General features: G+C 41.1%; 2 protein-coding genes across 3 annotated transcripts; both read right to left on the bottom strand.

Moving 5' to 3' along the window:
• Positions 1–540: 540 nt before the first annotated feature.
• BAG1 (BAG cochaperone 1) lies at positions 541–17496 on the bottom strand. 2 transcript variants are annotated; one of them, XM_063398607.1, is made up of 7 exons: positions 17326–17471; positions 13278–13406; positions 13059–13141; positions 12238–12351; positions 11619–11726; positions 6301–6363; positions 541–3874 (listed from the first exon to the last, which is right to left on the bottom strand). In XM_063398607.1, exons 1-7 carry the CDS (start codon positions 17366–17368, stop codon positions 3785–3787), a joined length of 630 nt encoding a protein of 209 aa, XP_063254677.1. In that variant the 5' UTR covers positions 17369–17471; the 3' UTR covers positions 541–3784. The 2 variants fall into 2 exon arrangements, with proteins under 2 accessions (XP_063254677.1, XP_063254685.1); XM_063398615.1 differs by lacking the exon at positions 12238–12351 and having other exon boundaries at positions 17326–17496.
• Positions 17497–17590: 94 nt separating this feature from the next.
• Positions 17591–26927, bottom strand: CHMP5 (charged multivesicular body protein 5). The gene is made up of 8 exons (XM_063398594.1): positions 26766–26927; positions 22841–22945; positions 22060–22106; positions 20414–20507; positions 20259–20330; positions 19181–19289; positions 18691–18803; positions 17591–18190 (listed from the first exon to the last, which is right to left on the bottom strand). The coding sequence occupies exons 1-8, from the start codon at positions 26832–26834 to the stop codon at positions 18140–18142; spliced, it is 660 nt and encodes a 219-aa protein (XP_063254664.1). The 5' UTR covers positions 26835–26927; the 3' UTR covers positions 17591–18139.
• Positions 26928–27259: the final 332 nt, after the last annotated feature.

The following is a 27259-nucleotide window of genomic DNA, read 5'->3' as shown; positions in this document are numbered from 1 at the left end:
TCCTTAGTTAAGCCTTTGGAGTACCTACAGAGCTCGACAGACACAGCGGTCCAGCTGTGGGACACGTCTGTGAATAAAGTGCCTGAAATGTACCCCAGACCCCTCGCGCCAAACCAGCCAAATGAGTAAATAACAATAAACATTACATCGCATGCATCCAGATGCAGAAAACACAGAATCACTGGGTGGCGCAGCTTGGAAGGCATCACAGTGCATCATTGCTCCAACCTGCCTGGCACAGGATTGTGTCCAGATGGTTCCTTAACATCTCCGATGAGGAAGACTCCACCCCCTCTCTGGACAACCTGTTCCAGTGCAGTGTGCAACACTACCGTGTAAAGCATTTTTTGTACCAACCCAGCTTTTTTAAGCCTCGTTTCCAATCCTGGGAATACTGGAGGCCCCAAATGACGGCGCCCTTCAGGAGGCCCCGCTCGCTGCCCTGCACACGGCAGCACCAGCCAGAGCAGTGTGAGCTTTCCCTGCTAAAACACGGCTCAAACACAGAATTTAGTGACTACAACGACCAAGGACAGCAGAGAACTTTCCATGTTTTATTTTTATCTTTTCATTTATCACAGTACAATAACGTACGTTAACGAAAGAAAAAAAGAATCTAGTGCCAACTTCCACGGTGTCAAGTGCTCCACTCCAAACCACGAGTGTCCATTAGAAGTCAAAAAGTGTTGCTCCAGGCTTACAGCGACATCACCTTCCAGAGGACTTGGTCATGGAGGATGCCACTATAATTTTGTGCTGTTTCCAGAGAGAGCAACCCATCCCATGGCTCCAGACTCCACATTTCCCTGAGTCGGGTTTGGTTCATCTCACACCAGCCCACGGGATCTGGGAGAGAAAATGGGCCAAGGGCGTGTGCAATTCAATTTCCATTTTGATAAAAGACAAATCCAGCGGTACATTTTGCCAGGATGGCAAGTCCAAGATGTGTAAACACAGCCAGAGCAACACAGCAACTGGAGGAAGACGATGATAAGTGCAACTAAGGCAGAAGGGAGTAACTTCTGTTTTGACATGATCACGGCAGATTGTTGGGCTGAGGAAACGATTCAGTAGCGAAACAGGTATCACAGTACACCTGGACTACAGAATCTGTGAGACTATAGCTTAAGCTTGATTATTTATATTTACAAATTCTGAAGACTATTTAAAATCGCCTCTTCCTTCCCCTTCCTCCCACAATTGCAGTCTGCTGCACTTTTGAAAAGCACAGACGCTTGCTTCTGCTGAATTTAAGGCTATTACGACAAAAAAAAAGTCTACAACTCCCCTCTCCAAAACTAAGTATAAAAGTCAGTTCACTCTAGGATGTCCTGGATAACTCTAAAGACAATCCTTTGTTTTCCAAAACAAATCAACTCATTCTTATATTTGGAAGACAAAACGATTTATACTGCAGAAGCTGGTCTTCATGCACATACTTCTGTCCTAGAGACCACACCACTTAGCACTGCAAGGTGGGTTTGGCTCAGGACACCCACCCTCTGCTGAATGCAGATGTCCTGGTGGGAGAGGTTCACCATCACTCTCTTTGCCTCAAAGTACCAGACCATCAAAAGATCTGCTACAGAACATCCTGACGTCAATCCACCTTGCTCTGAGACAGGCTGAGGACGTACTCACACAAGCACATCTAAGGAAGCAGCAATTTCTGGGAAAGACTGCTAGGAAGATGATGTCTGCCTGTAAATGTTCTCACCCAAGAGAAAAATCTACACAGGCACAGCAGAAATGGACAGTCCTAGCCATGACCACAGCTCTCCATGGGCACAGGAGGATACTTGCTTATTGTACGTGCACCTGTGGAAGCTCAACGCATTAGAGAACCCACATCTGAGAGGGTGAGGATCCCTTCCATCATAGGAAAGTGGTGGATTTTGCATTCCCTGAATTAGGCAAGTGCTGCTGGTGATTTAAGAGTCAGCTGAATCTGGTCCAGAAGCAGCCACAGGCTAGGCAGGGCTTCACAAAAATGACTACAACCAACGCTTCCTCCTCTAAACCTTAAATTTCTGGGAAAATGTAGCATGACAGACTAGTCAGCCTAGGAAAAAACTTCCACAGTCCTACCATACAAAATCCTAACATGATAGGTAAGGTTCCTAGGAGTTTAGACTATGAAATCCTCCACAGATGCTGATAAGAGAATTTCATAAGGAAAAAATATATGCTTGGAGTAACTGGTTAACAGCAAAAAACATAGCAACTAAAATCTTAGTATGCTCAACCGGAATTTTTAGAATACAAGTGACCCTTTCTAATGCACAGCTATCACTTCATTTGTTCAATTATTTTTCACTTAAAAAAACGTTCCTCCAATTACAAACAAAGACAATACTGTAATAATAACACTTTAGGTATTATTTAAGCTTTATAACTTATCAGAAGTAAAGATCTTTTTACATACATTTCCTATTTTTATCTTGAAACGACAGCTAACCTTAAAACATATGGATAATGGCTCGCTACCTAAGGGCCAATTCTAAACATTCTCAGTCTGACTCATTTGGGATGAAGAGTTTATTTCTTGCACAGAAAGAGGCTCCTTACCAGTCCCGCTTTGCCAGCCGCTGTTTCTGGGTGATCTCCCAAGGAGGAGCATCAGTGAAAAAGCAGCTCCTGTATATTTGTGTCACTTACAGGCTGACATGCTCCACAGTCTGCTCAGAACCTGCACCCACTCCAAGCTTCTGTCTCCTTGCAAAAGCTGACTTCTCACCTAACAGAGAAGGTCAAGCACATATCTGACTGCAAGACTCAGTCATAACCCTCACACAGATGGCATTGCTAAAATAATCCTGTGTGTCTTTGCAACATGTTATAAAAAGTCACTGAGAAGTGCCTTAACATACTGGAATAATCACTGCATTTTCCCATTAAATACAGCATCATGAATTCAGTAAATTCACGAAAAAAAGTATAAAAAAACCCCTTTCAAAATAGCTCCTTAGTTATATCTTGCTTGAACTTAACCCTTGGTATTTGAGCAGCATGAGTAATCTCATTTCATTTCTCAACATAACTCAAGACAGAACACAAATAATAAAAATACAAATAACCTATAAAAACCACAGTACATCAGAAATCTGTGTAAAAAACATACATCTGTGTCAAGGAGCTCAGTAACAACTTAAAGCACCACTCAAAATTAAGTACCATACATGTTACAGTACATTCCATTTATTATGACAATTTAAGGCTAAAATAGGTACGACTCCCTTATAGTCAAGCTTTCTTATATTTATAAATGCATACAAACATTAAGTAGATACAAATATGTAGGGGTTTTTTATTGCTCTGAACTGTCTACTAGAATGTTCAACTTCCCCAGATGTTGTCTCAGTTTGCCTTTTTCAATCAAGCTGAAGTCCTACAACTGCAACTTACGGCACTTGTACAATTATAGACCTTCTTTGATTTGAGCTGTAAATAAATTCAACGATATATCTGACAAAATTGCCCACCACTGAAAATTTCATAACTTAGTTAACTAAACTATCTTATCGTCCATAAGATACACAATTTATCACAAAGATTAGTTCAGCCATTCTTCAGGAAGGATTTTCTTTTCAAAATAATAGTTCTAACCAAGCGGCAAACAAGACAACCAGCAAGAAATGATTGACTGGTACCAGTCTAACAGCCTGGGCTTTGGGAAAAGAAAAAAAAAAAAAAAAGGAAGCTGGATATGTGCTCCAAAACAAAGAGCAAACTTTTCTTCTTGCTCATAGAGCAATTATGTTTCCTATTTATGTAAGGCGATGCCTCATTCTGCCAGTGCCAAATTCTTTGACTGTAGCTTGTCCATTTCTTGACCAATATTCCCTTCAATGGTATCACACTGGGCAAGAAAAACCTGAGAATAAAAAACAAACAAATGTTATTGGATACAGTTTGGCACTGGGAGGTGTTTCTGAAGAACTGAAAGTGCAGTTTCTATCGTGAATTTGAAGATGTCAACTCAACAACCACTCTGCAGTCGGTTTGGTTATAGCTTATGCACGCCTGCATTAACCCAGAATCCAACAGAAACAGGACACTGGATAAGGCTAATAAGGATAACAGCATGGCTGCCCACCACCAACAGTCCTCATGCTGACCTATTTTCAGTTGATTCAAAGTTCACGAACAACAGTAGGAAACAAAGTTTCAGACAAGTTAGTGCTTCATTCAGTTTGGAACATGACTTCTGAGCTCCTTTCTAAAACACGCGCTTCAGAGGCCAAGGCTGGGAGAGACAAACCTGCTCAGTCAAATTTAAAACAAACTTTCATTAAACCAAGATCTTTTGTACTTCTTAAGACTACCAGGCACCAGTGAACATTCATCTTCATCAGTAGCTGGTGTTCCTCAAAAGACAGAAGGCTCCAGTCCAAAAAGGGCAGTCCACAGCACCTTACGCTTTCTTAGAATCTGCCCACGAATTCTCACAAGTACAGTAATACACAGAGAGCAACTGGGAGCCAGCAGCCCCTGGTCATTTTGCTCAGCCTGTACACAGCACAGCACGCCAGCACTTTAAGCCAATAAACAGTTTTAGGCCAAGCCCAAGGTATGCAAGTACACTGTACTTTCTGAGAAAGATTCCCCCATTAACTATTCATGTCTTGCCTTTGTTTTTGCTATGTCTGCACCAGACTCTGACAGTCAAACTAGACATTTCATGTTAATTACATTAAAGGGACACTAAGCACTTTCCTTCTAGAGTGGCAAACTGTTGTGCCATGTGAGTATTCCTCCACCATCACACTGCTTTGAATCATCTGTTTCCAACCAAACCCTTGAGCTGTCATCAACTCAAGCCTGTAAGAACTTGAGTAATGAAAAAGTGAAGGTGGTAACAACTGCAGTTGCTGGCTGCTACTGTTTCATATTTATCTCCTGACCCTGAAAGATGTATGACTCCCAGCAGCAGAAGGCAGTTAATAGCATCCCTTGTTTTCTTGAGTAACTAAGAATAATAAGCCTAACTTGCCACTATTTACTTTTCTTGTTCTAGAAAAAAAACTATTGTTGACAGCTCTGGTCTGAAACCCCTCAGGATCATTCTGCAGTCCTCAAAGGGTTCATAACCCACAGCTGCATAATGCTGTGCCTATAAAAGCACAAAAATAATTCTGATCTCTGCTCAACAGTATCCATTTTATGCTTTAACAGCAGTTCTTATACAAAACCCCACTTGCTTCTGCTGTAACTTCACCCAAGAGCGGAGATCCAGTAGCTCCTACAAAGTTGACAGTCACTAGAGTCTATTACAAGTTCTGCTGCCTTGGTTAGGCACAGGGAATCAAGAGTGTGTTCAGAACCCACACATAACACAGCCACACCAGCAACCACCTTCATTTCCATCTGCATTATCTGAATTTATCTCTGTAACTGAGTACAATGGGCTTTGTCCCTAAACTGTAACTAAAAGCACTTCTCCTATGAAGTATTTCTTGGTGGGCCTTCCTCTAAAATAGAAGGCTATTCTAAAAAACCTGTGAAATGTCAATGGGAAGTATTTAATAAGGTTACAGTAAAAGACAAAATCATTCAACTCTATATATGAATGTGAGGTATTTCCATGAACAATCTTTAGGATCCTAACGTGGCACTAAAGCTAGCACAATACAAATGAGAACAGTAATACAAGTAGCATTACCATTCATTTATGTAAGTTTGAGTGGAGGGAGCTGAATTCCAGTGTTTATTAATAAACCTTCAGTTCAAGGTCTCTAAGAAAACAATGCCTAGGAATTTACACTTATATCAGCAATTAAACCCTCCTTCCTCAGCACAGCTACTCTGCTGTACAGATCTTAAAGATCTACTCTCCAAAGTTGGTACATTGCAATAGAAGCTAAATTTTCCAAAGAACACCTCTGGCAAGGTCAGGAGTAGGTCAGCAGGAGTTACAGTTGATTGCATCCTTGTGCCCAGACCTCAGTCATGACTCCAGTCCACCAAGATTCAAAAAAGGAGGAATGACCAATCCTGTTGTCCTTACAAGTTATCAAGATTACTTCACATTGTCAGACAGCCACAAGACAAACCATTAATGTAAATGGCAAACATTATCTGAAAACAGCATGAACTACGAAAATCTGTATTTTGTGTGCTATTTTATAAAGCTGTTAAATACCTCTCAATGGGTGGGGTCATACAAAATACCAGTGTAAGAACAAACACTGAAAAAATCCGAACAGCTCATTTTCACAAACTATTGATATACAAGTGCCCAGCATTTATGGAGGAAAAAAAAGGAAAAAAACTCACCAAAAACAAACCAAGAAAACTCACCTGGACCCTCTTCACCAAACCCTTCTTTTTCAGTTTGCAGTCACTGAAATTCTCTGGCAGATTCTACAGTAAAATAAGCAAACAAGTGGATGCAGGTCAATGCTGAAATTAACATATTAGACTTACAGCAAAAACTGGAATTATCAAAGAATCCTCGGAATAGGCATCCTGAAAATGCCATGCCCACTCAGTGGTGGTGATTACACAGGAAAGACTATAATAAGAAGAAGTTATTAAAAAGTCAGGGATGTAGCATGCTGACTGCAAAGAACTGAGCTAGCAAATCTACCATGTTTCTTTAGAGAATATACAAAAACTAACTACACACACTGCTTTTTCTGCTGTGGTGTGTGCTAACTGTTCAGCTGAGCTTCATCTTCAGGGATTATAATGTGAATAAACTCCTTACAAATACATCAACTCAACCACTCACCATCATTAGAATATATCATTAGTAATGCGGCCATTGCCAGTCTAAGCTGCACATTTGATCATCTCTGCGATGTACTCATGGAAGGTAACAGATGTGAAGTGTTACACGATGTCAGCTTTTAATTAAATTCAAACTGCATCATTGTCTGTACTCCTACCACCCATTCTGTTCATGTATATCATCCTGCAAGTGTTACGTGCTTTGTCCTTATCGAGCTATATGAAACTGGGGTGTTGCTGAAAAATGGTGCTCAGGTTTGTGGATTTCTTTTTTTTTAACAGGTAAAAAACACCTGTACAGACGATTATCATTCCATAAAGTTTATGTGAACATTCTTAAAAACCCTGTGGTCTCACTGGTGAAAATGCGTAAAAATCTTGGGAGTTTCTCACTAGTTTACCTTTTATTTTCCACCCAAACTCCAGACCAAGAATACAGGTTTCTCTAACCTAATCTGTTTCATTTCTGCCAAAATGTGAGCACAGCTTGGAGATTTAAATACATAAACCATTGGAAAAAAAAAAGTGCTCTTTTTTTTACTGTTCAGGCAACTGGATTCAAATGGATTCTAGTCCTTCTGTGTGTTGCCCATGCTGTGTGTGCTGGTGAGAGGCACTTGAGCTGACACAGCACTTTGGGCTGTGTCACCTCCCTACAGGAACACTCCTTATCTCCTCAGAGTTATTGCACTGGTGTTTCCTTCTAGAGCCTTAAGAGCATGATGGCTGGGGTAGAAAGCTACAACCTAGCTTCCACTACTGAAGCTTGGTAGGAAAGTTACAAAAAGTGTAGCCAGCATACAGGCTAAGGGGGGATGAAATGGAGGATGGAGCAGGGTGGAAAGTTACCAACCCAGATATAACAATATGGAAACTTATAGGGAGAAAAACGTGGTTGCTGCTCCCTGGATGGAATGCAGTCAGCATGCCCGACTTCCCACACATCATTACACACTAAGGGGACCTAAAGAGAGGGTGGACTGGAGACACCATAAAAAATAAAAATAGGGGGGGACTGCATTATTGGGGATGAAAATTGGCTAGTATATTGCTTTAAGTACATTTTTGCAGCCAGATACTATCACCAGCAATCCTGTCAGAGTTTTCATTGTATTAATAAAGGAGGGCTATTCCACAAACTGGTAAAGTGAGTCCTTCAAGGGCACTTGCAGTCACTGGCAGCAGGTAACATACTTGACTCTGGATACCCAGGTCCCTCTTATGCTGTTGCCTAATGACCTGAATTTGCCCCTGAATCTTGCCTGGGACACCAAAAGACCAATGAAAGGTGTGGAGGCCCAGGAGGAGCCTCTGTTTGCATGTGACCCAGGCAAGTCAGCTGAACTACTCTGCACCAAGTGGGCTGCTCAGGAAGGGTCCCCATAACAGGACACTGACACACTGGTGGGGCACAAGGGTCTCAGCTAACCTGGGGCACTGACACACAAATCAAACAGAAAGGGTTGGAGTAAACCTCCCCTTTCACATGACAATGCTCCTCGAGCTTTAGAAATACCTTCCTCTGAAGATCTGATTTCATGTTTACAACTCATGCTAAGAGATTAAAGTATCATGGTAAGAAATGCTTATCACATTTTTATTAATCCAGATAAATTCAAAAAGTTTAGTAATAGGATCTCATCTTATTGGAAGTGGAAAAACTTCCCAGACATCTGGGAAATGTTTGTTACAGGAACAGTGATGGAGGTTTTTCAGAATATTACTTTCTTTTAATCCTTGAAATGTTAATTTTGTATAGATTTATCCAATGACAAGTATAGAAGAGCCAAGGAGATAGTTAAATTTCATCAGAACAGCATGGTAATTTAAGTAAGTTCTACAGAGCAACTATAATTTTAAAAAATCCTCAGGAAAGGAGGATGGGCCACAAGAGCATAACTGAGTCAGTAGCGCTATCAACATCCTCAGCACTGATAGATGCAATTTGACGGATTTGTTGTGAACTTCTGTTAACAATATCAGTGACTGTTATTTCAGAAGAGAAAGCTTTAATCAGTTCTTAGAACAATCTGTTCTCTGCAGTATTGTCTTTCTAGATTAAAAATCTGCCATTTAATAGGAGACCATCTTGAGGACAAAGTGAGTGCTCACATTGAGATATTGGTGAAAACATTCTTTAAATCAGAGCTGCTTCACAAATACATACTGTCATGACTGTGGATTCAAATCTTCCTACTGATCTCAGAAAAATTTTGCTTTTTCCTGAAAAAGCCTTTCAGATATTTAAAAACCTGAGCCAGATGACAGAGTAAAGCATTTCCTGTGTTCTTCTAACTGAGATTTGTCACAAATAGTGTATTTTGACTTCTATTCCTGGACCAAATGTTTTAACTGATGAAATACATAGCACATCTGTGAATGCACACACACAAATCTTCAAGTATTAAATAAGACTCAACTGCACTCTTCCTGAAGAAATCTTTGAAGATCTGTGGCTTATGGCAATATCTGATTGTGTCAGACAAATTAAAATTTTGTAAGATGTAGTGAAAGCATTAGCTGTTTAAACACATTTATGTTATTACAATGCTTAAGTTACAGGTGCTCTACCTAAAAGCATCACTTCATGACTTTACTTTCACACCTCTGGCAGTGACAGCACTGTGTTTTTTCTCTCACATCCTACTACTGTATGACTATAAACTTACATCTCCACCTTCCAAATCCCATCTTTTAAATTCACAACTGTTGAACGCATGATGTCTAGTAGAAGTATTTAGTTCCAAACTCAGCTTCTCTAATTAATGAGCTTGTCTGCTACCAGTAAGAGAGTGATACTCCTAGAATAGAAAGAAAATACTATGCAGGCTTCCTCACCCTTATCTCTCTGAAACCAACCAAATCTCATTTTGCATCAAGCTGTTTGAGTGATCCAAATAACACACAGTAGCTGAGACACCTTAATGCGCTGTGACAATTCTGCCAAAGAAAAAAGACTGGAACATTTATAGTGTGAGCTTGCTGGTATGTTTGACTTCTACAATGCATCATCCATTCTTCTCAGTCAGTCACATTTTGCCTCTCTGAATTTTTTAACATGCTGTTGACTCAATCAACAGCACCTCTACATGTTCAATAGCATTTAACAGATGTTTCAGAACTAACTTTTTATTTGGCTGCTGAAAAGAATGCTAATTACATGTATAAACCAATTCTACAATAAGATAAAATACTTCACTGCTTTGCATTTCTATTTGCCATTTTTCACTCCAGAGGAACATACACACCCCTCATGACCAGTCTGTACTGCTGCCTCCATATACTGCACAACCACAGTGCAGCTGAGTGCTGCCTCAGTAAGTTGGCAGCCTGTTCATCTGTCCTGGTGTAATACCAGCACTCTGAACTCCCACATTTTATCTGAAGATTCCACCTACCTACATGTATTTCATCTGCAAGACTGCACATTAGTCCAGTTTTCAGGACAAATCTCATAGCCAGTTTTGTATATTAAAAGAAAAAATAATATGTGCAATGTAACCAGTGTGCAATCACCAGTAATCCAAACCCTCACTTACTAAAAAACAAACAAACAACAACCTTTTCAATGTCACAGGCTCTTATACAATAAAGTAACAAACAATTACTACAGATTTTGAAAGAAATTAATTATAATTAGTCTTAGCTCTGGCTGTTCCACTTTCTCAAGAAACAAAACTTCAAGAAACAAAGTACAGGGACTCCATTATTTCCCAAATCTAAATACTAAGTCACTGATTATAAGTCTTATTCTAAAGCATTGTACTAGACCTAAAATAAAATCCCTTGTCCAGTTCTATTTAGAGTATTTTGGATAAGGAGATACATCACAGCATGCTATCTGTTTGAACCACGCAAAAAGTAACAGAATTAAAAGTAAACTTGGGAAATTGCGTGTGGATTAATCAGGAAGCATGGCTGCCTGCTGGGCTCCAGAACTGCACACCAAAATACAAGTACTGAGGTTTTTTCTAAATAGGATTTGGTGTCAAAAATTGAGGGGTCAGAAACAAGCTTTAACCCCATCCAATTGAGACAGTTGTCACCTTATTGATATTTTCATGGCAACACACAGTAAATCTGCCACTTCAAATGGGAAATCAGTTACATGAAGTCTTTATGTCTAACAGCATTCAATAACTGTCAGCACAATATTCTCCTTTATATGAGGCACAAAAGGAAAGAGAAATTTGAGGACTTCAAAAATACTTGGAATACAGCAATTAAAAAAAAAATTTAGAACTGTTGGCTGTAATAAGCAGCAAAGATGACATTAGCATCACAGACTCATAATACAAAGGCAGGAAATCAGTTAGTAAGCTTCCCACCATTCCTAGGAACACATCCATATTACACAGCATTTGATGATGGCCAGTTCAAATTATTATTGGGATTTAATCTGCTGCTGAACTTTTTCAAAGAGTCCATCTAATTAAACTATATTTGTTTCACCAGTTACAGGTATTTGCATGGCTATTTCTGAAAAAAAAATCCAATAGAAGGTCACTGTACCAAGTAGGAGGCCCAAAGACACCACTACCACAGAAAAGCAGCATTTTTCCTTCAGAGCAGGCAACTGTGACCTTGATATGCAACATAAGTGTATAATGAGGCTTACAGAGAACAACCACCAGGCAGAGAAACAGAGTAAGGAAACACCCTGGTTGGGGCAATTTTCTATTTATTTATGTACAAGACCCTTATTCTCAGCTCAGCTACTACATGATCCAGGAAAATGTATATTATACTCTGGAAATGTAATGCAAGGTTATGATCCACAAATGACTGTGAAGCACTTGGATAGCCAAAAATAAATTTCTTAGTACATTAAAATATCAAATAAGTTTCTGTTGGGATTTGACCCTCCTCTGTGGTTAGTTACTTACAATGGCATCAATCTGTTCAAGGGTCTTCATGAACTGCTCTGCAGTTCCTTTTATCCTCTTGTCCAGCTGTTTTAGTGCTTCTGCTTGGAGATCCTTTGCTAAAAATCCCTGAAGAAGAAAAAACAAAATTATCCCATACCCTACACAATACTCACCTTCAAAAATCTGTCAATCCACAACAAGAGAAAACATCTTTTACTATTTCTGTATTATTAAGCATGATAGGAACTCCAATCTTAATCTGTATTCTTCTGTATTTTATCAATTCTTGACACAGTAAATGCAAGATCTGTTAAGTTTACTAAAATGATAAACATGTAATAGACCTTCTTCTTTGGACTTTGAGAGAACTCTTAAGTTTTTCCACATATAAAGAATGTAACTTATCTCCTATGAGACAATATTTACCTTTCTCCAAACAGTGTCATGACTCTATTTTGCAAACTCATAAATGGTATTTGGAATTCACTAAGAATTATTACTGACTCTTGGACATTTACGAGAGGCAGCCTATTACTGACCAATCAAAACCTTTAAACTGTTTCATTTGGGTTTTTTTAAATAGATATACCTACAAAACTGCTTTGCAAAGATATAAAGTGATACAAAACTGGCATACCTTCTGGATACTTGTGAACTCTTTATTAACTTCCTCTAACTTATTAGCTATTTGCTCCACTGACTTCTCCAAATCTTTTAACTTCTTTAATTCAGCCTCCTCTTCTGGACTATTCTGTGTATTCAAAAGTACAACATTCACAACTAAGGAACAAATAAAGAAACAATGCAGCTAAAAAGCAGCAGTGCTGATACAGACATAAAGGCTTCTGAGAGTTTAGAATACACACTACACTGTGGCTATTCTTTCCATATTCCAATACCTACCAAGTAAGTTTCTTCCAAAACTTAATTAGAAATCAACTTAAATAAGCAATGTATATAAACACATTTAATGATATTAATTTGAAAGGGAAAGGATAAGTGCAATATTTTTTCTTTTTGTCAACTTATTTCTAAAGTACAGGCAACATTTACATCACCAGATTATTACCTCATCCTCAACTTGCAAAGCCAGACACAAATCATTTCACCAGAAATAACCCAGATCATCAAGACTCAGTAGCTACAGTTGGTAAAGATTTTTTTCAAACAAGAAAAATAAAATGAGCAGGTAAGGTCATCAGTGCACAGAAGGTTCATGAGCACTGACTACAGATTAGGCAGAGTCTTGTCAATAATGTAAAGCAGAAGCCAGTCAATAATGTAATCTCAGAAAAGTACAAACTGAAGTTATTTGCAATGTAGCGTGAGACTGAACTCAACTTGTGGAGGAATACAAAATCAGGTTAATGCTGCAGCTTGTTTCTGTGTTCAGCAGCTGACTTAGTGATAAAAATGATGATAGTTTAAGGGGAAAAAAGGTCCAAAAGCAATGCTTACCCTTTTCCCAATCAACATGACTTTGCAACCATTTTTAACACCAAGTGCTGATAATGGTTGTTCCAATTCTTTCAGAGACTTTCCTAAACAAAGAACAAGAGAGGGAAAAAGTAGTTCAAGTACGCTTAGTGGCATAAGAATGTCTTTTTGCAGACATTCAAAACATGGACACCTGATGAAAGCTCATCATCTATAAGAAAAGTGGCAGATTTATGTTACCTTTGTATATCAGTTTCTGAAAAGGAACTGGAACTCCAGTGACTTGTTCAATAAGTACAGCCATGTCTTGTAGTGTAGGTTCACCATCTTCTTGTTGTGAAGCAACTTGAATACTGTGCTTTTCATTACCTAGTAGAAAAACAAAGTAACAGTAATACTTATTGTAACCTAGAAAATATTACAGAGAATTCATCTCCAATATTTATTATCGTTAATGCAGAAAATTCTCAAATGACAGGTTCTCATATAGAAACATAATTTTCAATCAAATTATTTTACTGCACTTCCTTCCTCTTGAAGTGACTGACCTCAGCTGAAAATTTTGGTTTACACTGGAATAACCTGAAGAGTTCAATTGGGTCTATTCTACTGGTGTAAATAAGCCCCTGCTAAATATTATTCCCTATCTCTTTTTAAGAGTACAGATGGTGTCCAGACTCCCCACAAGTTAAAGCATGAAAGCGCACACCTTCCTGATGTATCCCATTTCTTCTTGTTGGAACTTCTGATGTAATGAGTCTTTGGTCTATGAGACAATTATCACCTCCTTTGCTCCTTAAACATGAGAAACAAGCAATCATTGTCTACCCTGTTTCATCTCCACCACCAGCCAGAGAGAATTCTCAGAGTACAAAATCTATTTCTCCCCACATTCTACTGATAGGCAGACATAACCACTTGGAGAAGTCCCAGCTTATCTGTCACCTTCCACTTATGAAGCATCCTATTCAGGCTCCCTAAGATTACTTGCATGCAAACAGGAGGTAGTTCTTGGGGGAAAAACAGGAGCATGCCTATTAATCTCTGCTTTGCAAGAGCCCCTTTCTACAACCCTCTGCTCCCACACACTTTAAGTCTGTCAATCTGAAAGCACCCACAGGAATCAACCAGCTCTGGCTGCAAGGGAAATCAAAACAGGCATTTTTTACTCTGCAGGAAGAGAGAATTTAACACACACCAGAAGAAAAACTATTCTCACGCCACTAATTTAAAGTGCATGTATCTTTTACAAAGGAGAGTGCTAGAAAAATTGATTTTAAAATGCTCCAGCCTCCCACAGTCACATGACAAGTGACACTGTAGCCTCAAAAAATTTAAAGCTCTAACAAAATTTATTATTCCAAGACAATTTTAAGCTTAAAATCACAATATGCCCCTCTCACCCAACCATTTTCCACAAACAGCCCTCCTTACCAGTTTGTTTTGGGGAAAAAAAGCAAACCACAAAACACAACCTCAGTATATTTCAAAAAGGTCATTTTGATAGATACAACTGCCTTGTACAAGGGCTCTGCCCTTTAGCAATTGAAAGAAAACTAACAAACAAACATCAGCTGAGGAAAAAACCAGATGAAGTCTGCCTAACAGTAGAACTGGCTTAACTACAAATTATGAGTACCACTCTGGATAGACTGTAAACAAATTTTACTGTAAATTCACAGCAGAGTGAAATCACCATAAAAAACAACTCATGGGTTGCTCCAGGTGCCAGAGCTGAGATTCCCCTGCAGCCCACAGTGAATACTACGGTGAAGCAGCTCTGCCCCTGCAACCCATGGAGGATCCCACACCAGAGCAGGTGGATGCCTGAGAGGAGGCTGTGACCCTGTGGGACGCCTGTGCTGGAGCAGGCTCCTGGCACACCCATGGAGGAAGGAGCCCACACTGGAGCAGGTTTGCTGGCAGGACTTGTCACCCTGTGGGGGACACACACTGGAGCACTGCTCCTGAAGGACTGCAATCCAGGAGAGGAACCAACGCTGGAGCAGGGGAAGAGTGTGAGGAGTCCTCCCTCTGAGGAGGAAGGAGCAGCAGAGACAAAGTAGGATGAACTGACTGGAGCCCCCGTTCCCCTGCACTGCTCAGGCAGGAGGAATTAGAGAATTCAGGAGGAAAGTTAAGCCCAGGGGAAAAGTCATTTTTTCTCTTTGAGTTCTCATTGTTCTACTCTGATTTGAATGTTAATAAACTACATGTCCCCAAGCTAAGTCTGTTTTCCCCATGATGTGGTGAGTGTTCTCTCCCTGCCTTCTCTCAACCCACGAGCCTTTTGTTGTATTTTCTGTCCCCTGTCCAGCTGAGGAGGGGAGTGACAGAGTGGCTCTGGTGGGCATCTGATGTCCAGCCAGGGTCCGCCCACCACACCTGCAGACTGTCAAGTCACACATGTGGGTCCACTGTCCTTCTGTTTCTCAGCTCTAATTTCCACCTTTCCCCACTTTCACTCATGCACACAAAACTTCTTACTAAAAATGTTTTGTGCAAAGCGTTCAAGCCGCATCTGACAGCTGCCAGTGTACATCAGACAGATGAAGCCTAGGCTGAACAAAGGCTTCTATTTTTTATCTGTTAATGACAAAGTCATTATCAGGTAAGAAAACAATTGGAAAGACAAAAACATTCTCAGACAAGCAGGCTGTTGGCAAACAGCAAGACGTTGGAATTATAAATATGTCAAATCATTAAATTACTGACATCTTTGCAAAATGAAAACCCCTCAGATCAAATGGAGCTCTCTGAAGGCACCAGCAAGCACATGAATCATGATGATTCAAACAGATTATTCTACAAAATTCCTCACCAAAGACTTAAACAAAACTACCAGGTGATGAAGGAAACATTTTAACAAAACAATTTGAAACATAATTTGAAAACACGAATGAGCAAGCAGAAATAAACAATAAACTTTAGAGGTGGAAAGAACATTATCAACATAGTGCAAAAGAAACAAAGGCAGAATTTATTATTCAATATTTTTAAAAATACAATAAATATTACTCAGTTTTGCTAATAAACATCAGCCAAGTATCTTGCTGATTTAATACTTTACTATCCTCTTCACTCTTCCGTCTTAGATTCACTTCAAAATTTAACCATGGTGTTTCCCATCTTATTTTTATGGACTGTGAAGTCCAAGCTATTCTCACCCCTCTACAGTAGCATTTTATATTTATTTATCGATACATGCCTATCTTCATCTCCCCCACCTTCTTTCTCCTCCCGTTTTTCTTTCTGAGGTTTAAAAAAGCTCAGCTGTGTCAGCTGGCCTTTGAGTGACCACTCCATCAGCTCAGCACCCACCCACCCTACTGAAGAAACCACTCTCTGCTGCAGCCTTGCAGCTCACGAGCTGCAAACATCCAAGCCTCTTCAACAAACCATAGGAAAGCCTACTGGGCAGCACCTACTTTTAACAGGCAGTGCTGACTTCAGCAATATATTTTATCTAAATGAAGATTACCCAAACAACAGGACCACAGAATGGGTCAGCTTGAAGGGACCACAGTGGTCTGGTCCAGTTTCCCTGCTGAAGCAGGGTCATCCTAGAGCAAATGGCACAGGATTGTGTCCAGACAGCTCTTGAATATCTCCAGTTAGGGAGACTCCACAGCCTCTCTGGGCAACGTGTACCAAGGCACACTCACTCCCACAATAAAAAATTTCTTCCTCATATTCAGGTGGAACTTCCTGTGCATCAGTTTCTGCCCGTTGCCTCTTGTTCTATTGCTGAGCACCCTGAGAAGAGCCTGACTCCATCTTCTTGGCACCCCTCCTTCATACATTCATTCACATCAATGAGCTCCCCTCTGCCATCTCTCCTCGAGGCAGAACAGGCCGAGCTCCCTCACCTCTTCCTCCTAAGAGACGCGCTCCAGCCCACGATGCTCGCTGCCCCCGGACGCCCTCTGCTCTGCGCTCCCCGGCAAAGGCCGCCGAGTCACCCCCTCCCGCTACCACCCCTGCCGCACACCCACGCCTGCGATCCAGCTGCGGGAGACACTGGCAAGCCGCGGCCAGCAAGGAGCGGAGCCTCACGGCAGCAGCCGGGACGGACCCCAGGCTGAGCGGGGCCGGGCCGTGCCCCGCCGCGGCCGCCCCGCCTCGTCCCCCCGCCGGTGCAGCCGCGGCCCGCCCGCCCCGCAGCGCCCGGTGCCGCTCCCCCGGGGAGCCGGGCGGGGATCGCGGGCTGCGGGGCCGGGAAGGGCCGGGAACGGCTCCCGCGGCCGGAGATGCGCCCCCAGCCCGCCGCCCTGCCCCGGGCGCTTACTGTAAGTGACGGTGACGGTCACCGGGGCTCCGGGCGCCGCCATCTCGCCCCGCCACAGGAACCGTCGGCGGCGCTGCCGGGGCGCGCCCGGAGCGCGTCACTTCCGCAGCAGGAGAACGGGAATGCCGCCTGCCCGCGCCGCCCCCGGGCAGGCCTGGCGGGAGCGGGACCTTTCCGTCCCCGTCCCGAACCCTGCGACGCTGATAGCCTGCCCCCGCCCCGGTCTGCGGACCGAAGTCATCGCCACAAACGCCACACAAAGGGATCTGCTCATCTACGTGATTTTATGTCTCCATGGAATACATAAAGTTAGTGATAACCCGAGCGGTTTTCAAGAGGGTTACAAGTACAATCGCATAAAAGTCTCACGACTGCAGTAGTTTAAAAATTGCTTTCAGTTCTTTTATCAAACAGGCATAATAATAAGGGAGCTATTTTACAGAGAGTAAGCAGCAACATATAGTCTTAGTCTCAAGAAAGAGAAACATAATACAAAGTCAAAATAAACCCCCACTATCGACAGCCACCACTAGTCTTCACATATTACTTTGTCCATAAGATACGGAAATCAAAACCTATCCGACTGACTGCTTCCATGGAAGGGAACGAGGATGAATTTTCCATTAAGAGAAGTCAGAAGCAGAACAACTTTCTCCAAAGAAAGAACACCACCAGCCATTCATACTGCATTCTAGGATGTAGTGATATTAAGGTTACACTGGAAGGACAAGTTCTCCAGAATTTTAAAATAGAAAAGATTCTTAATACAATTCAAAAAGTATAGTTCATTGTATTCATTGTGCTTCTGAAACATTTATGTTGCAGGGATCTTTGGCAGCCCAAATTCATCCACCAATACGCCATCCTGTAGGAAAGAAAAAGACACGACAGGTTAACAACTCTCCAGCAACCAGAACATTTCACAGAAGCTTCCTTACTACTTCGATAAAGTGTCTGTATCTGCAATTGCCACTGTGTGACAGCAGGAATCCAAACAAGAGCATCAGTGTTCTTCCTCAGCACAAAGCTCTATTAAAGCCCTAAATGCAAACATACAGAAGTTTTTCTTATGGTTTTAGGACTAGAGCTGTAATGGTATAGTTAAATTCTACTGGCAGTCTGACAGTGTTTGACAGGAGTGACAAAATGTCACTTTAGTGACTTTAAACATAGTTAAGAGCATTCAGTACACTGTATTCTCAAATTCTCTGTATTTAGCATCCATCCATACAATACATAAATAGCATACATAACATTAAGCACGCTTCTTTGTTCAAAATATTAAGGATCCAAGTATCAAGCAACCAACACAAATGTGATTAACCCGAACCAAACAATAATGTAGTTTGCTGTTAAAGGACTCACTTTGTTTTTTGTGTCCGTAGGAGTGACCTCTGGGATTGCTGGAGCAGATGCGGCTTCATCTAAGTAGGAATTGTCTTCATCAGCTAAAAGCTCATCACCTAATGCATCCAGTTCTGAAATTGAATTATGCTGGTTGAAACATTACGCAAGAAGTTCCTTTTGCAAGAGAAAAGCTACTCTTACAGACACTCAGGATTCATACTGAATGCTTGCAGTCAGACTCACTTAGCGTCAGTGCTCAGTCAGAAATGCACACACACACTGGAGAGAACCTTCTTCCCTGCCTTGTAGCACTCCACTGGTATTTCATGTTTATCTATGCTCTTGTTACTTCCCTTAAAGGAAATGCAGCTTAATGTTTAAAAAAAGCTATCAAAGCTTTTAAAAACACATTTAAAGCATTTGACCAAGGAAATAAAAAATTGCTGTATGACAGTATGATGATTTTTATAATCAGTAATATAAACAAATCATATTCCCTCTTCCTAACCTGCTTCCAAATCATCTTCATCAATATCTGGTGTTCCATAGCTACGACTCAGTGCCTCCTGGACTTCATTGGCTTCTTCCATCATATCTTCCAATTGATCTTGTATGTCCTGAAGCAAGAATAATTTTCAACTGATTCATATTTACTCAAATTCAGTTTAGTAATTCCAACATACAAACCACTCAATTCTTTTAATGCATAAATGCTTTTTTTGACACAGGATTAATACAAGTCAAGATACACACATTCACAACAGGAGAACCTGAAAAGCAGAAGAGGTATGAAATTTAGACAAATTGGAGAAAATGGAAAATATGGAAATTATGCACTAACCTGAGTTGTGCCACAGCAGAATTTAGAAGATACATTAGCATATTTACTGACACTCTACTTGAGTACAGGTAAGGAAACAATACTTGCCTAAAGGTTTACAATGCAGGCCACTTATAAAAGGAAAGAGAACTTAAAGGAATTCAGCACTAGCACTGGGTAAGAGCTTAAGTGCAACTTTAATACTTGAATTATATTTAGAAATCTTATGAGAGATTTTTTTGCATTTTCTGAAGTCAGGGCCAGCCCTTGCTGATGTTTGGTTAGTGGTTTGGTGGGGGTGGTTTCTGTTTGTTTTTGTGGGGGTTTTTTTTGGTTGTTGGTTGGTTGGGTGTTTTTTGGTTGGTTGATTTTTGTTTTGGTTTGGTTTAGATTTTGTTCTTTTTCATCAGGCACTACCTTGAACTGGGGGGAGTAAAGGACTAATCTGCACATCACTAGTATAGGGAAACAAAGAAGGACAAAAAAAGTAGGAAGTATCCACTAACATTTATGCTGAAGTACAAGGAAAGGACATCAGAGATTAAAGATTAGCTCAGCAAGGAAACAATAATCACTACAATAGGGCAAACCACTGATTGTGTAGTACCAGAAAAATCAGGAAGGAATTATGATGGTGGTCTCATAAAAAGGGCAGGCAAACTCATGTAAACAAAAATAGTCATCTTGCCTTCAAGTTCATACTGCACTCACCATTATTTCAGTACATTATTTTTATTCTTTAATTATTTAGACTATAAAAGCTCACCTCAATTTGATCAATCTTGACTTGCTTGTAGGCTTTCTTCATTTCTTTCACCCCCAGTTTCATTGCATCCACCTAGAAGAGTCAAACATCACACTTGTATCTGATGTAGCACCAATTAAACAAATTAAACAAGTGTGAGATAGATAAACTGGTACCGTTGTCTTTGTATCCTTCAGTGCCTGAATAGTGTAATTAGCTTGTTCCATATTAAAAGACTGCTGTGACAGATTATCCCTCTGTTGTTCATACCTGTTTAAAAAAAAGGCAAACAATGGCTTTAAAGCACTACACTATTTATTACCACAAACACTCTTAAATTTTCAAGAGTTGAAAAACCAGCAGCAGTAGTCTAAAGATAGGAGCTGATTTGTTGGGATTTTTTTTCACCTACTATACACAACTGCAGAATAACCAGCTTCATAAAAACCTGGCTATTATGCACTTTCTGTGTACTTGAAGCTGACAAAGCTATTCCTGAACTAAGCTTTGTTTTAACTGACAGTAACACCACATTTGCCCAGACTGACAGAGTAGGTGAGGATAGAGGAAAAGTTTAATCACCATAAGGCGGACATGCATGCCATGCTCACTAATGCTGTAAAGAGAATGGAGGAGTCAGCAGATTATCCAAACCACAGTGGTTCCACACTGGAGTTTTTCAGGGCAGGGAGGAGGAGGATACAGTAGCAAAAGGAAACCTTTAAGACTAACCACAGAGAAAAGAGAGACTTTAAAAATTAAGAAATCATCTTTCTCAAAGCTAAACTTGTATCGAATCAAGAACGTAAACGATGTCAAGTTAAGCAAAAGAATGAACCACAGAAATGAACCATGAGTCCTTCTAACATGCAAAACAGGAAGTCTGAAAGACAAAGAAGATCCACATACAAAACCCACTGGACAACTAATGACTGCATCTATTACTGTTCCACAGGATCAGAAAGAAATGACTGAGGGATATGACAACAGCTTATTATGAGGGGCCCAGTAATCCCACTAAGGAAGATTAGCAGGCAGCATAGTCAAAAACCAGGAAAAAACCCCTGAAGCCAGAATGAAGCAGTCCTCCTCACAACATCTAACTAAAGTACCACATTCCTTGCCATATGATATTTTGGACTGTAAGAGTTTACTAATACTTAACAAGTAATTGAGTGAGTCCATAAAGGTACAATTCATCAGAGGGATGTGAAATACAAGATGATGGGAGCTTTGGCTCAGACAGCTTCCAAGATTTGCAGTTCATGGACTATGAGATATTCCAATGAAACATTCCTGAACATTTGCCATGTTCTGATATTCGTTCCTTTAGATCTGTTGCTGGATACTTTCAAGACAGTACGCTAGACAAGACCAGACCACCGGATCATCTGTCCTGACCACCTGGGGGTTTCTGCATAGACATAATTACCTGCACTACATCTGCTCAAGTCCTCAAAGGTCTCTATAGAGAACAGGTAAATTTCCAGTAAACCAGGGCAAGGTCATCAAATACACAATTTACAGTAATCAATTAATAATATAAAATGAGGCAATCTGTCAGAAAGTTTAGGAGCCAAACATATTTGTAGTAATGAGCAGATTCAGGTCATCTTGTACCAATCCAAATTTATATACTGACATATAAATCATAAATATGCTGGTGCAAAATATGTAAGGAGATACTTTTGAAAGGCTTCCTCAGTATTTTTCTTTAAAGAATGCTCAGGAGAGTACAGGAAACAGAAATTAAAAGTGTACCACCACCCCCTAAATTAAACAATCTTTTATTAACCACAAACTGAGAAAGGTTTCAACTTACATTCGCTTCTGCTTTAACACTCTCAATGCTTTCTGCTTTACGGTGTTCTGAAAGACACAATAGTGTTACATTAGAGAAAATATCTGACTTTACACTTGATTATGCTGTTTAAACCTAATGCATTGGATTTAAGTTTTCCAAAAGATTCCTCAGTTACTAGTGCCAAGAGTTTAACAATAGTGACATTCAGCATTTGGCCTGCATTAATGATTAACAAAACGTGAGAGTACACAAGGCTTCTCACAGAAAACACCTTCAGTTTCTAGCTTCTGATTTATGTTTTCAGTAAGGAGAATAAAATGCCAAACTTAGTCCATCAGAACTATCTTTCATGAACACATTTTAATGGTCAGCATAAAATAACACTTCAACAGGTACTTGAACAATACTGTTTATATCAAATATGTTTATTTTCAGATACATTTTATATTGTCAGTTCATCTCCTTAAAAATGGGTTGCCCTGCTCCCTTTAGGCACAGTGTGGAGCTTTTTATTTTGGATGACAAACAAAACAGCCTCTCTGCCAGATTTAATTCAGGTAACGAGGAAGAAGGGAAACAAGTTACTTCTCACGGAGGACTTACATTACACTCTGGCACAAATAAAAACCAATGAAAACATTGTTCAAAGATGTATGTCTAATAAAAATAATCCTGCAGGATCTTATCTCTCATCTGCAGGGCAAGATGCAGTTTTAAGAACCTGATGAACTGGCTAAATCACATGACAACAAGCGTGAGTCACATCCTCTCATGCTTAAATGCCACAGAAGATTCTTACCTTTGCAGGTCCCTCTCTCATTTTCTTCATTTGATCCTTATACTTCACTAGTTCTGCATCAAGCTTAGCAATTTTCTTGTCAATCGACTCAGCTCTGCTATCCACCTTTAATACATGAGGGGGAAAACAAAGAAAACAACATTCATTAATGTTTTATTCCAGTATGGGACAATAAAAAGAACAGCCTTCGTTTTGCTGTGTTTCTAACTGAATTGTTTCTTCACTCAGTGGTTTTATAAACAATTTAGACTTTGCGAGAATCCAGAACCAGATTTAAGTGAAACAACTTCTACAAGGAGCACAAGAAACAACACTCTGAGACTGCAGGAAGCTCTGCCACTGTAACATGCTCTTATCATTTTGAGATGCTCCCTTGCAGACCCACTCAAGGCAGTTCTCCATTCTGGAGCTTCTGGTAAAGTGCAGTGCCAGGGACTAAAGTGGAATGGAAAACTTGTAGGTGTACCCTGCTGGCATTCCACAGAGCTCTCATTTAGAATATTAAGGGAATTTTAACTCTTCACCATAAGCAGGTTAAAAATTACAATTACAAACCAAGCATGGGTACAGCATACACAAATTTATAAAAGGTATTTTTAAAATGAACTGACTACCCTAGCACTTCTCTGGAAACAACAAAATAAAGCTTATTAACTTCTCACTCCAAGGAGCATCTCCAGGGATTAGATTATAATGGCATTCCAATTATAGCATAAGACAGATCAGTGCAAATTTACAATTCTGCCTTGCTAATGGTGTGGCTAAGCATGTACTATTATGTGGATTTTGATCTCAGTGTTTCAATGACCCTTTTAAAACCCTGCTCTATGACAGCAACATGCATTTGCCAGAGGCATCCTGAGCATAACATCATCATAACATTCCACACAAGACATTGAAGTGCCTGGGCACAGCTGGCATTGAAGAATTTGTATTAAGCTTTCTATTATCCAAATATTTTATTAATAGCAAGAAAGAGAAAAAAATTGGCATTTTAGAACTCCTGTATGTGTAAAGCATGGCACCTCCTCAAGATCTTTATCAGCTAACTGCATCTTGAGGTCAGCCTCCGCAGGGAAAAAAATTATTTGGTTTATTTATTTAATGATTCTTTCAAGCAGTACTAGCATGAAACAGAGACAAAACCTCCGTTGACTAACTATGTAACAATTTCACACATACATGACACCAGACCTCAGCTTTTAAAAATGAGACTGGACTGAAGAGGAGAGAATGGATCTAATTCATCCAAGAAACTAGACTGTATTAGGATTTGAAGAGCTTCTGTATTTTACTCACAAATCAGGCACACTGAGGAACATTCCACTGCTACAGAAGGAGCCCAGTTTACACAAAAGAAAGGGAATCTGAGTTTAACACTGTTGTCACAACTATTAGCCTTTTGTTCCTATGTTTCCTATTTACTACTCTGAAAAAAACGTAAGTTTAGAGTGTTTTTTAAAAGAAGAAAAAATAAAAACACTATTAGTGCTTCACTTCCTGGTGCACCCTTCCTCCTACCGGCCTCGTGACAGCTTTGAGTCATCTGACTGTGCTCTGCCAGCAAGTATAAAAACCCCTGCCTTTAAATGCAATGAATTTTAGACAACTAAACCTGTCTGCACAGGAAAGAACATCCAAAGCACTGCCTTAGAGCTGTCTATGTTTCATTACACTGCTCACCAAATACATTTCCAAACTGCCGTTTAATGGCTACTTACCACTGAACTAACATGGTAAGAGATCTTACAGAGCAATTTGACTCTTGTTTCAAAAGGCAGAGCAAAAGTGTCTAAGACAGAAAATACCTCAGAAGTAACAGCAGTTGAGCCTCTTAACGGTTGGATTTAATATTGTAAAGAAATAGTACAAGTTTTTTAATATCTCACACAACTCTCTTCAATAATTGTTCACGTGTAATTTAAAATAAACAATCTAATCACGTCTGTAGTTTTAGCAGGACCTATTCTAGTGACTCCACTACTGTGAGAAGTCTTTCACAAATCAGATTGCTGCATATAACTTGGCACAAAAAGTGAATTCATAAACCTCAAACTACTGAAAGAAAACATTTCTCCCCGTGCTTACTAGTAACCATTAGTAAGCACCCTGGAACACATCACCAGTTGCTAAAGTCATCACATGCATAAAATAAATCTGAAATTCTTCTTTTCATTTAATCTTCTGTCTTGCATAGTCAAACTTTCAGACAGTGCAATTACAAACAACTAGAAGAGGATCAAAACTGCATTCAGCAGGATTTTTTAAGGAAAAAATCCTAAATTCCTGGTGTTGCAAATCAAAACATCTGTTTAAATTACACTTTTATGTACCCCAAAACTCCTCTAGAATTGAACAAGATGTCAGCAGAAGACAGACTGAGTACCTATCTAAATTTTCTTTTGATTTACCTCAACATGAGAAAATAGACATTAACTGGGACCTGGCAAAAGCAGCATGAAAAAATCTAACAGACTAATATAGAGTTAGTTGTTTTGAGGGAAACAAGGCTTCCTGCTCTTCCACTTGTATTGCCAAAATAGCAAATTTAAGCACTTAGATGGATTTTGGAGTTCAAGTCATCCACCAAAGTGTTTACTGGCAACAATGGGAAAATTAATCCTGATTTTCAATCAGATGCTTTATTCACTGTTCTAATGAAATATATTTAGAGTTGTGTTTGGGCTTAAAACTGATAAAAAGCAATACAGATTTTTGTCAGTAAGGTAAAGTACTGGGACAATCATTATGAGCACTTCTCTCTGCCCATACCAGCCAGTGGCATACACAAGAGACTAATGTGTATGTAGCATGGACAAATATTAGGTATTCCATTTAGAAGGTCTCTTCACTGGGTCGCAAAATAAGTCTTTGAGAGGAAAACTGATTTTTCCATGGAAACTGTTGTCAGGTTCCAATGACAAAGCTTAGTTAACATACATTTATACCACAACCATTACTGACCTTTGTTTATTGACAGAAATACTCAAGAAACTGCATCTTCTTCACTTCCTTAAACTAGCTTGCAACAAAAGGAGCTGCAAAACCATGCTACAGTTTTCTTCATAAACTTTAAAGTCAAAAAAAGACTATGAAATTACAAGATAAATCTTAACACTTTTTTCTTAACCCTCTCTGCAGGCAGGCGAACACAACAACAGTTATAAAGTGTTTTGCCACGTGTTTCCTGAGCATCTCTTACTAGGTCTGAGCTTGCTTATCTGTCCATCTGCACACACCTTTGGCATCAGCCCTACAGCAACCCTACTCGTCCCTAAGAGACAAAACACACCTCTGTATTGGACAGGGAGACTGGTCTTGCCCCTGCCCCTGCCTTGCCACGGCAGGAGTCAGCTGGTGCAATCAGAGAAGTCCTGAGATGGAAATGCTGAGAACATCCATGGGGATGTAAGGAGAGCCATGCCTTCCACGCTCAGTGCGTGCACCCATTCATGGGATGCGCTCCCAAGCACAGGACACAAACGCAGGCATGTGTGTATGGACATACAAAGGCACATCCCTGTGCAGGAGCGCGGACACACAGACACGCTCACCAAACACCGCGTACCGCGCACATCACAGTGCCCAGCGCCAGGCCGGGTGTGCTCTGAGTAACCTGCCCTGGTGGAAGGTGTCCGTGTCCATGGCAGGGGGGTGGAGCTGGGTGATCTTTAAGACCCCTTCCAACCCGAGCCATTCCGTGGTTCTACGATGTACATACCCACACACGGCCACACACTGTGTCCAGGCACCACGGCGTCCCGACACTCACACTCACACACACACACACACACACACACACACACAAACCCCCCTATGCACAGGTGCCGTCCCTGGGCCACCGCGGCGCTCCCGCCGCTGCCGAGGCGGCCGGGCCGGGCCGCGCAGCGCCAGCGGGCCCGGGCGCCCCGGGGCGGGCACTCACCGTCCCGATGCAGTCGGTGAGGCTGGGCGGGGGCGCCTTCGGCTTCGCCTTCCCGAAGAAGCGGTTCATGGCGGCGGTGCCTCGGAGTCGCTCCCGGGCCCGGCAGCGGCGGCAGCGCTCCCGGCCGACCCGGAACCTGCGGCCGGCCCCGCCCCGCGGAGGGCGGGCCGCGGCAAGCAGGAAGCGCCGGCCCGGCGGGGCAGCCCCGGCTCCCGGCCCCCAACCCCGGCTGTCGGCGGCGGGCAGCGGCCCTCGGGAGGCTCAGGAGCCCCGCACATGGCGACGCTTTTGTCCCTCAGCACAGCCCGTGTAGCCAGCTGCCGGGCCTGCACCGCCTGCTCGCAGTGTAAGGTAACCCCCATAACGACAGAGGAGCCGACCTGTCAAAAGCGCCAGGAAAACATACAAAGTGTACCAAAACCGCGCCATGAATGAGGAACAGTGTGGCCAGCAGGGTGAGGGCAGGGATTGTTCCCCTGCGCTCGGCACTGCTG

Source organism: Prinia subflava, chromosome 1 (assembly GCF_021018805.1).
Source record: "Prinia subflava isolate CZ2003 ecotype Zambia chromosome 1, Cam_Psub_1.2, whole genome shotgun sequence".
Lineage (NCBI taxonomy): Eukaryota > Metazoa > Chordata > Aves > Passeriformes > Cisticolidae > Prinia > Prinia subflava.
Note: the sequence above shows the minus strand (reverse complement) of the source record. Positions and strands in the feature narration are given on the sequence as shown.